Genomic DNA, 11,966 nt, shown 5'->3' with positions numbered 1-11,966 from the left:
TCTCCGTGTAATTGAAATTTTGCCTTTGTAGCGTCATATTTCGATTTAAATTTTCGCAAAGCAGAACTCCAGATACCACAAACGATACATCTCGATACGATGGGAAGTTTAAAAAGTTAGAATTTTACAATTAAAAAATTTTATAACTCAGTTTCAGCGTCGCGGGTTGTTCATGAAAGGACTTATTACTGTTTGCAGCAACAACAGCAACAGGCGCAACAACAGGCTCAGCAGCAGCAGCAGCAGCAACAGCAGCAGCAGCAGCAACAGCAACAACAAGTCGGCTCACCGGGGAGCGGAAATGTGGGCAAGGGTAGCCCGTCTCCCGGAAATTCGTCGTCTCCCGGCACCGTCACGACTTCCACCAAGTCCCAGACGGAGGCGAAACCGGTGGAGTGCAATCTGTGCCATCGAAAATTTAAAAACATACCGGCTCTTAATGGCCATATGAGACTCCACGGTGGTTACTTCAAAAAGGTAAATTTCATATTTGATAAGGGTAACACTCCCCGGGGAGCGCTCGTTTACGTATTTATGCGGATTTGCAAGAGCTAGAGGGCTGGAGCCCGATAAGAAGAGGGGCTTCTGCCCTGCCTGAAATATTCTAATAATGTTTTATCTCGTAATTTATGTCACTAGCGAGCTTTCGTTCCGTACTCGTGTATTCTAAACCCAACCGATTACGCGATACGATCGGAATTTAAATATATACAACGCATCTCAAAATCCGCAATCCGCGGATTACAATCGTCAATACTTAGTTATATAATGTTATATACTGCCGATCTCGAAATAACCGGTGTTAAAGTTCACACGTATTCGTAATCAGACGTATCTTTGTTCGTTGATGCTGGCGGATGTTTTACGCATACTCGACGTATCAAGCGTGAACTAAATTTTATCCAGCATCTCGAAAGCGTGTTATCGACCTGTCCACGGCAACAAGACGCGACCGTACACAAAGAGTCACAAATGCTTGGCCACTTCCTAAATTGCGAATATATACAATTTTGAATTTTATATTTATATACATAAAATTGAAAATCGTGTAAAAATAACCGCAATTACAATCCTTAATTATAATGGCCATACAAGCGTAAAGGCGAATACAATATAAGATTAATATAAGAATTTTCCAAATTTCTTGAGTGATGATTCTTTACGTACGCGCGTCGTATACGGAAAGTAGCCGAACATCGGCTTAATTGCGCAAGCCGATTAAACAGAATGGTCGCGGAGTTTTACCCGCGGGCTGTAAAATCACGCGTCGCGTCGGCCTCCGGCCGTCGCGCGCGGCTATATCTTTAGCATAAAGGAACTCATCTCGCGCGGCGGCTTATCTCATTTGCATCCGCGCGAACGAGCGCGTCGTCGAAACTTCATTTTCGGGCGAAAACTTTAATATTCCAGAGAAAATCTCCGCGTTCGCGCGCGCGCACGCGATGTTCCGCCGAAGTTATAGCGCGCCCGCGCCGTTTGCATCACCATATGAATTCGCAATCGCGCGAATTCGCGAGCGCGCCCGCGGTGCATCCGAATAATCAACCGGCGTTTCTATGAAAATCTCATCAGGCTTCCGCCGCCGTCTCGGGCGGCGTTCGGGAGGGGCGCGATACTCGAGGAGATGCATCCTCGGCGGTGATAATCGCCGCGGCGAGGGCGCGGAAGAGGGCGAAAAGTGATATAAGAGAGCGGAGATCGCCTGCGGAGATCCGCGCGATTTCAGCACACTTTCTTGCCGCCCCTTCCCCTTCATCGTGCCCGAGGAGGATAGGAACACCGAACAGCGGTGTTTTTAATAAGGTCAGGGGGTAAGGGATTGTAGCCGTTGAAATAGAAAGATCAGCGATTCCACGACCCACTCTCACTCTCTCTCTTTCTCCCTCCAGCCATGTACCCTTCGCCTTCCGTTTGCCCCCACCGTCCCCCGGTGTTCTCCTGTCGCTGATTAAAAATGTCTTAACGAAGACTGCGTCGTTTAGAAAAGTGCTGAAAAACTTGTCGGACAAAAGTTTCCCCCTTTTCGCTCGATCCCGGCGGCAGGGGGCGGCGAACGGCGGGGGGTTCTTTATTCTACAATTGAAAGACGATGACGTTACCGGCGCTGGAACGAGTGGGAATAAACCGGTCTGGTGGCAGGCGTTAAAAGGCAAGACGAAGGGCAGGTGGAATTATAATCGACGTATTGAGAATCGCCGTGCATAAATAGGTGTCGTTTCTTCCAATTCGTGAAGTTTCGCCGCGGTGATCGCGAAAATACAAGACTCGTGAGAGTTATCGGACGCTAGTAGTCTCGAACGTGCGATACAATGTGAAAGTAAAATTTGCCCGTCGAGATGTGTACGAGAACGATCATTCTTAGGCCTGTTACATAATACGGCATAGTCGTATGTCGCTGTCGGATGTCGGAATGCAGCCGGTGATTCAATGAGAGAATTTGCCTGTCGAAAACGAGTTCTCTGATTGGAGCATCGGCTGCGTTCCGACGCCCAATAGCAATGTACGATGTATTATGTAACAAGTCTTTAAAAGGGTATGTTTCACTTAACATTCGCAACGATCATCATTCCGCTCCTATAATACCCAGGAGAGACAAAGATAGAATCAATTTACGAGAAAGGCAAGTAAAAGCCACGCTGTGAGTATTATTATAGCGACATTTTTGATGTTGCAGATTACAAAAGTCTGTAAATCGTACGTTTCGATCTCGGTTTGAATAATTTTCAGCGCGTGCAAAGAACAAATGTATGTAATGGGTGTATGAATTACAAGAAATAACTAATAATCGTAATATAAATATCGAAATACAAAAGTCGAGTTGTGTTTTTCTTTAATGATTTTCGAAACTGACCAGACTGGCAGAAATTCATCATCAGTAAAAGATGCTGAAAAACTTAAAAAGTAACTTTCAAAAGTGAAAATGTCCGTTACCTTAATTAATAAGTTAGTGTAAGTACTTAATAAATATTGAAAAAAATTCTTTATTAAATTTTATATATATATATATAAACCTTTATTAAGTTATATACATAAATTATATACATAAATCTTTATTAAGTTACATACATACTACGTAGATATCGAATCTCTAATTCGGTTTTCTCAAAGTAGGATGACACGCCAGGTCAGTCTGATAGATAATAAACAACAAATACAATGTATCATATCTTATACACTTATCAGGAGGTTATAACAATATAAGAAACGCGACAATAGATATCAGAATATTAAATGCGAGGAAGTCTCTAAGATGAGAAAATAATCGATCGAAAATAGAATGATGCTCGCGCGATCGTTGCGAACGTTAAGTGAAATCTCCCCGGAAATGTGCGGTGCGGAATGTGTCCGTCAGCGTGCTTGATCTCTCGATGATCTGGCCCCGACTCGTCACGCACACAATCACACGTCCCGATTGGATCTTGAGACTGCATTCCTATCGCCGGTCGGGGTTCTTCGCGATTCCGTCAAATGCGTCGAATTAATTTTCCAATCAACGTTTTTAACGACCGCATATAACGACCCATCGCCCCTCGTCCGCTCGATCCGTCCCGTCTCTCCTTATTCCATTCATCGCTACGTAAGCGGGCGGGTGGAAAGACCGGTTGGTAACGACTCGATAGAGTAAAGATTGAAACGAGGCGGGCGATAGCGAGTAAATCAGCGAAGGCGAGATAAAGCGCGGACGCGGGAGGCAGATAGCACGGTGGATGGGAAAGGTAAGGCGATGATCGAATCCAAATGAACCCATTAACAAGCTCTTTGGTTCCACTCGATCCCCGAACCAATCCGCAGCGAGTTCGCGCCGGGATTGGGGGGGAAAGGGAGAATAAGCGAGAGAAGAAGAGATCGAGGGACACGGGAGGAGAGAGAGAGAGAGAGAGAGAAAGAGAGAGAGACGATTCAACGGTCAGATGGGAAGAGAGCAGAGAGAAGAGAGAGAGAGAAAGAGAGACGGAAGAGAAACGTAGCACGCGCGGAGAGGCCCGTGCAAACATTGTCTCGAGCTTTCTCCATTATGCAGATTGAATCTGACTGGTTACGGTCGGGGTTTTCAACGGCGCTGCTCTCATTTCAAGCACTCGAGTTTTCACCGCGATACCTCCGCCTCCTGCCGTCCACTCTCTCTTTCTCTCCTCCTCCCGCCTCACTCTCTCTCTCTCTCTCTCTCTCGCGTCCATGTACCGAGACCAGCGAGACCAACGAGCGTTACCGCGAAAGCTTCCCTTCCGGCATCTCCCCTCTTTCGGCGATTCCGTCGGCCGAGCTTTTTGCCCGGCGCGCGCCGGCCGCCACGGAATTATTGAAAAGTTTCGATGGCCCTTCAGATTCGGGGATGTACGTCTATACGTGCACATATATACATAGTATGTATAGCCAGATTAATGCATGTCGTACGTGGGGAACGCGGACGTGGAAGATAGGGGCAGAAAACACGAAAACTCAGGGGCGGAGGGATGGGGTGGGGGGGTTGTAGGCAGAGCCTCGTCCACCGTGAAACCGCGCTCGTTGTTGTTTAGGGCGCGCGTCGCAACGGGAGGAGTTAGCGACCGCGTTTGGGTTCGTTAAGTGGCAGCTGTTGTTAATCCCGCGCCTCTCGCAAGCCGCCTCTTTCGAGCGGGCGAACGAACGAACGGACGAGCCCACGGATAGACGTGTAGTCGGGCTTTACAGCGAATTACGGCGTGTAATTTGTTGTATTTTCGGGGAGGAATTCGCCCCGCATGCCGCCACCGTCGCCTTGCGCGGGCGCCGCGAACGCGGCCGTTTTTCATTACGCGTACCGCCGGCGTGACGAATGATTTTTCGGAGCGATAAATCGTCAGCAATAAATCTGCGCCGACGCGCTTCAGATTTATTTTCTGTAAGTAGTTGACGTCTAGCACGATTGATCGTCGGCGGTAGGAATTGTTGGGAAACATACGCGCGCGGCGCTATGGATCGTCGATTGATCGATGCCTCCTGAGCTAAGATAAGAACAAGAAATATATCAGAAATTGTGCCGCACAGAACTACGCCGGCGTCGTCCATTAATCGTCCTCTGCACTCACGCTCTCTCAGCATCAGAGACGTAGTCTGCATGCTTCCTCCGCCGAATGGATTATTTGCACGGTTGTGAAATAGAAAAAAAGGACTGACAGAGATATATTCGGCATAAGGTCGAGGACAATGGGTCGAATCTTTTCTTGTAGTCGTACAGCTTTTGTAAGAGTGTAAATCCGAGTCAAAATGTTGGTTCTATGTTGAACTTCTTAATTCTATAACACAGTAGAAGCCAAGATAACAAAATATAGGTTCAGTTTTAACACTATCACTACCGACGATTAACGTGTATTTTTCTATCGAAGTTTAAACAAGATTTTTTTAATAAAATACGTAATGTAAAGGAAAAAATATTCATTCGTTTATACATTCCGACCAAAAACTACGGAAAATCTCAGAGAATGAACCATTAGAAATTGGGGAAACTTTTGTAAGAAAAAATTACAAACCAATGACAGGTTTGACAGGTCGTGGTAGGTTTAGCGTTAAAGATATAATTTACTTGTTTCGTCCTGATGATGTCTTAAAACTTGCTTCTTGCTGTTTTAGCGTCATAGTAGGTTGTTTGAAATAACGTTAAAATTAAATCTAATAGATAGAATTACAAGTTCAAGAGAGAAGTTAAGTATCGGTATCGTCAAAATAAGTTTTTAGTAATCTGTAGGCCATGTAACCATCTGTAGGCGCAAAGTGCCCTTAAAAGCGTCAAAGTTCCATTCCTCTCTCTCCCTCTCTCTCTCTCTCTCTCTCGCCGGGGTCTAATCTCGGACAATAGCGGGCCGCGCGGAGTAACTCGTCCCGGTAGCTGGAATCGACACGGATCGAATTGATGAGTCCGGGAGCGGTGCGGCGCGGTGCAGCGCGCGGTGGACGTTCCGCAATCAATTCCGCGTATTAACGGCCGCCGATCAATATTCATGAAGCGAGCGAGCGGTGTACGCCCCGTCAAAGACAGAGTTCAATTTCGCGGGAGGTGATATATATAGTAGCCGCGACGCGGATGCGTAAGTGCGCGTTACACATATCGAAGTACGAGATAGGAAATTGAGGACCGCGATGACGAGCGGCGTGCGGGCGGGTGGACGCGCGCGTGTCCACCCGGGCCATTAAGGCTTGATGAAGATGACGATGATGACGTATGTATCCGGACTGATATATTGTCGGCGCAGCGCTCCCGAGCGAAGGGTGGTGGCGGGGTACAGGTGCGGGAGATGTATGCGCGGCACCCCCTCGGCGGTATTAGTATGCTAATTATAAACGTGCCCCGAAACTTGCGGAGGTCGGTCGGTCGGTCGGTCGGTGCTTAGGGAACAAGGACGCCCGAGTCGAAATTTTAGTCCTATATTAAATCTACTTAGTGCTATATTAAGTATTCAAGTAGAGAAAACGGAAATAACTTACCATTTGTAGTATCAAAAGGGCACTAATAATATTCATTTGATGCTACAAAGGGAATTTAGATTTCTCGGGGGAAATTTTTAATTCTACATTAAGTCTTCAATCGGTGGAAATGGAGATAATTTCCCACTTGTAGCATCAAGGGAAGCATAATAGAAAACCTTTGGAGACTTAATGTAGAACTGAACAGAATTAATGTAGAACTGAAATTTCGACTCGGCCGTTCCCGAGTTGAAATTTTGATCCTACAGGTTGTCCAGTGAGAATGTAATCGGGTAAACTTCGGTTTGAAGACCGTTGTATCGAAAACTTTTGAACGAGCAGGTAGGAGGGTTCTTCCTCTATGCAATATACAGAGGGTCTCAGTCATTGTCCGACTTTCAATAAAGAACCATTTAATGTTGTATTGTTCTAAGAACCGTTTAATGTTGAACTGTTTAATGTTGTTGTATTTAATGTTGAGTGTCGGAATGTAGAATAGACCGAAGCGAATCAGATCAATATAAGCTTTGATATAGTTATCGTTAGTTTTAATGAATACGGAGGGAGCGGAAGTAACGATGAAAACATGTTTGAGACGAAAAATTAACGACTGTCTCAAAACAACTGTCTCAAAGCTTATATTGATCCGATTCTTCTTGTGATCCAATTTGCTTCGGTCTACCTGGAGAATTTGAGTGCCAAGAAAACGGTCAAAATTAACCAGAGAATTGTAATAACATCTGCTGAAAAAAGTGGTTTTAAAGTAAAGGTCAGGATTGAATCCTTCAAGAGGACAACGATCCAAAATTTTGGAGTCGTCTTTACTTCCAATGGAAAAAAAAAAGATCGAAAAAGTGACATTGAAACTTTAGGTCTGACGATGAGTTACCAGACGCAGGTCTTATTAAAAATATCTGGACATTAGTGAATATAAAATTGCGTGGAGAACAAGTGTATACGGTGAAACAGATTCGTTTAATATGGCGATTTTTATCTCGAGAGTATACTGTAAAATTGGTGTAAAATATGTCTGGAAGAATGTCAGGCAATAATTGACAACGACGATGATTAGATGGTTTATTAATACAAAAACAGTGTAGTACTGATTGTGCAGTATATATGTAATTTTTTTTTTCATTTTTTTTATAACAAATAATTTCAAAGTAATATCAGCCACGTTCTTATTAGACGGACTGTAGTTCTACATTAAGTCTTGAAGCGTAGAAAACGGGAAATGACTTCCCTTTACAGCGCATCAAAGGAGCACACTAGGGGACCTCTGAAGACTAAGTGTAGAATTAAATAGACTTAATGTAGAACTGAAATTTCGACTCGGGTTCCGGCGCGTTTCGCGAGGACGAGTCGCGAAATCCACTTGCACGCGCGTAACTCGCGGAAACTTTACGTAATATAACTTCCACGGGGGCGCGTGCACCCCCCGCGTCTTGGGGGGAAAAAATTACGCGGACTTGAAGGAATTCTCGCGCTTAGTGAGTTAGTAAGTAGGGCCCGTAGCTCGCGAGCGGTAAGTTCGCGCCCCGAACATCGGCTTATCCTTCTGCCGATGAATGTGGGACGGGCGAGAGTGGGCGGGTAGGCGAGTGCACCCTCCGTGCAGGGGTGCGCACCGGCGACTCTCCGGGATAATAATAGATCGACGCGCGACGATGATAAATTCACGACAGCGACGCGCTATTGTGTCGTCAACGATATTATGTCTTTTGGTCGTTTCTCCTCCCGGTCGAGAGATCGATGCCGCAACGCGGCGCGGGATGGCTGCGGATGTATGGCAAAGCGGATTTTATCGTACGCTCTCGGAAGTTCCTGGGGAGCAGCGAGCGTATTACGAGCGGCCGAGAGATCCCGGTAATTGTAGGAACGATCCCGAGAGATTGGAAGGAAGACGGAGGAGAGAGAGAGAGAGAGAGAGAGGCCTGAAAAGTTTGCCCACCTATCTGTTATGGGGCGAAATTTTCAATATCTCCGAGGTGCACGAATGAGCAAATTTCCCGAGTCGGCTGGTTCTGTGACTAATGACTCAAGCCGTCCAGCGTTCTCGCAGTCCGGAATCCGAGCCATCGAGACAACGCGATCGTTCTTCGCGAGCAGCCAGGAACGATGCCGAGGAGGCGCCTTAGCGCCGGGGCGTGTTACAGGATGTTGAATCGCACACGCCAGAGATTCCATTACGATATAATCCAATGGACGCCTCAATTAGCCTCGCTCAGTGATTAGCGTGCATCTCTCTGCCTCTCCTCCGCCGTCCCCCCCTCCCCCCGCGCTTATTCACCATTGTAGTCTCCCTACACCGCCCTCTTAGTGCGCCGCGCGTCAATTTGCCCGTGATTTGAGCCTCTAATCCGGGATCTCTCGTCACGAATCCTTCGTGGTCGGGTCCAATGAAGATTCTGGTTAGACTACGAGAGTCTTGGATGAGATCGAGTCGAGCCCCGGCCAATGAGACCGCGATGACTTAACAAGACGTTCGGTTCGCCGAACACTCGGGCGACGATAAGCGGGGAGTCGCTTCTTTAGGACGTCGCATGAACGCATTACCCATGTTGACTCGCACGATTCTTCCTCCATCAACAGCCTCGTCGACGATCACTCGAGCTGTTAAGGAGACGATGGCCAAAGTCAATAACGAATTCGATAAGCGCCGATAACGTAGAGGCGATCCTCAAAATGTTATGTTTGCATAAACTTAAACGATCGCGTTACTCTTTTTGTATTTTTCGTACATATGGATCATGTGTAAATGCAAGTATAATGTAAATGTAAATACGATAAATGCGTGCTGCTCTGTTTTATCATATCTAACGGGAAATATATAAACAAGATATGTAAAGATTTTCTGCAAACTTTTCGTATCTTTTTAGGTTTCTAAATTTCATTGAGAAAGTGGATATGCATAGTCGAAAAAAAATGAAAAGCCCGAAATCTGAGAAGCGGGACAACATCCTGAAAAGTCATAATCCCGTAAATTGAATACTGGAGTAATCTCCCGAAATATAACTTTTCCAAAATATCTCGAAAGCATGCAATTATATTATTCTGAAAAGTCACAACCTCGAAAACTAAATATCAGGACGATCTTCCGAAATATTGGAAAAAGTTAAGAAGTTATAACCTGACGTGAAAATTTCATTTTCTTCTAATATTTCGGGAGATTGTACCGGTATTCTGTTTTCGTCGTGACTCACCGTGATGTTACTGCTTCTTAAATTTCGAGATTTTTCTTTTTCAAGATTATATATATCCACCATTGAAAATATATGAAAATGTTTTTTGAAATTGTCCTGATCGTAGCATTGACACATTCGGTATATATAGGCCGCAGGATTTCTATATCAGATAAATAATTACACTCACCGACAGTTGGAAATGGCACTTTGAAATTTTTAATAATTTTCGCCATATACTGAGCAATGCTCCAATTCCTTTTTGTACTTTCACTGTGTAAACGTATTTATTATTAATTCTGTGCAACTAACAAGACGTAAACTTTGCTGAAAAAAATCAATATTCGATAAACTTTTCAAATACGGCATCCCCTTAACCGGAAGTTCTCGTATCTTGAACGCGACGGAGAAAATTTGCACGTCGATGTTAGCGTTTTTCTTCTTGATCACTTGACAGCCTATTCCTCTCGATTTAACGACGCGTCTCTTTTTACCGTACGTTGCAGGACGCGGAGAGCAAGAAGAGTGAGAAGAAAGAGGTGGTCGGGCCGCCCCTGCAGACAGCATCGGTCAGCGTGAGAGCGCTCATCGAGGAAAAGATTATACAGAAGCGAACGACAGGTAGGTCTCTTTGAATATTTTTCTTACAGATCATATAGGAGCGAACCGGACCCGATGAGTCCTTGCATCTCTCGTTAAAATAAACAGCCGAATTACACATCGAGGAAATGTTTGGACGCGATAAGACCACGAGAGAGATAGATAGATAGATAGATAGGTAGGGAGAAGGAGAGAGAGAGAAAGAGAGAGAGAGAGAGAGAGAGAAACGTAGCGTGACAACGTCATTGTTTCGTTCGGAATCCCGAGAAGGAATGCGCCCTATCACGACCGCGGGGGAAAAAAGAATTAATACACTGTTCCGGCGGGCGATGCTGAGAACATCGAATCCGCGAACGCGATTCCGGTGATTTACGGACGCGCATCCCGATGCGACTATATCTCCCGTTGTGTCCTCCCGTTCATCTGTCCTCCTTCTCTCTTCCTCGCACCGTTCTCTCCCTCTCTCCCTCCGTCCTTTCCTCCCACCCTTCCACTCCTCCTCGTGCATATGTACATTTGCCAGGACGGGGAGGACCGCCGTGATATTTCGCGGGGGCCTCCTCTATGGGGGTGCAGTGTATGGACTGCCGAAGAACCGTGATTTACGAAGCGAACACGCCAGAATATTTCTCGCATTGTCCACGTTGGCACGATAAATCAAGCCGCAGCAGTAGCAGAACCCGGCGGCTCCCAGGCCCCGTGCTTTTGTAACAAAGTGCGCGTCGTTAGCGATTTATGCGCGATTTCACCTCGGCATCTGCCAAGAACGGCGAGGGACGAGATCCGCTTACGTCCGCCGGCGCCTTCTGCGCCGCTGCTTTCGGCTAGCCGTAAAGCGAAATAAGCGCAAAATAATCGCCGAAGCGCGCGCGCCCTGTCCTCGCGGACGTGTGTGAATGATCGCCGGCAGTTAACCTCGGTGACCCGAAATCACTTCGAGCGGCCCGTCGTTTGATATCAAAGTCCCGTTCCTTGCGAGCTCCGTGTATTCTCTCACTTCGACGTTATCGATACGAATCGAATGTTTGTGCAGCAAAAATAATATTAATATCAATTCAAGACTTATATTCTCATATATAAGCTAGAGTATATAATATAATCTTATATAAAGATCAAACTTTCTTACGTGAAGAAATTCTACATAGTTCCACTAAAAATATCACGTTCTTATTATTCAGAAATCATTTTCGTGAATTGAGGGGAAAAAATATTGGATAGAAAGATACCTTCAAACTAAGAATTATTTCAGTTTGAAGATATATATTGTTCTATCTGGTATTTTCTCCTCTCAAATCATGAAAATTATTCTTGAATAACAAGAATATGATATTTTTAGTGGATCTATATGAAGAAAAAGTAAAAAATTCTTCGAATTTGATAAAATTTTTTAATTGAAACAAGTTTGTCTTTTGGAATCAAGCAAACAAACGAATGTTTGATTCAACAATAAAGATTGTTTGGTTTCTTAAATAATAAATGTCTGTACAAATCGAAATAAAATTAAGTCAAATTATCAAATAACATATTTCGGTATTTTCATTCAAATATTACAATGGTTGTAACAAGCAATAAATTATTTGAAGGAAGTAACACTATATCAAAAAAATATTAAGGAACTTCTTTGTTTCCATGGAACAATATTCAATATATAATAAAGTAAATTTTTTTTATTGAGAACTAAATATTATTTCTTCGAAATAATACTGTTTTTATCACACCTAAGAAAAACTACTACTATCAAATAATATAGTTTATTCTAGATTA

The 11,966-nt window shown here is 44.6% G+C and overlaps 1 protein-coding gene across 1 annotated transcript in view; it reads left to right on the top strand.

Moving 5' to 3' along the window:
• Nucleotides 1-204: 204 nt before the first annotated feature.
• Nucleotides 205-11,966, top strand: part of LOC106747410 — a 31,371-nt gene continuing 19,609 nt past the window's right edge. The window contains exons 1-2 of the mRNA XM_014624902.1: nucleotides 205-477; nucleotides 10,109-10,223. Coding sequence (XP_014480388.1) covers nucleotides 448-477; nucleotides 10,109-10,223 — 145 coding nt within the window. The 5' untranslated portion in view covers nucleotides 205-447. The remainder of the gene's footprint in view (nucleotides 478-10,108; nucleotides 10,224-11,966) is intronic.

The sequence above is a fragment of the Dinoponera quadriceps genome, unplaced genomic scaffold, assembly GCF_001313825.1.
Source record: "Dinoponera quadriceps isolate SergipeBrazil2010 unplaced genomic scaffold, ASM131382v1 scaffold2414, whole genome shotgun sequence".
Taxonomy (NCBI): Eukaryota; Metazoa; Arthropoda; class Insecta; order Hymenoptera; family Formicidae; genus Dinoponera; species Dinoponera quadriceps.
The sequence above is the reverse complement of the archived record's forward strand: the minus strand, read 5'-3'. Positions and strand labels throughout refer to the sequence as shown.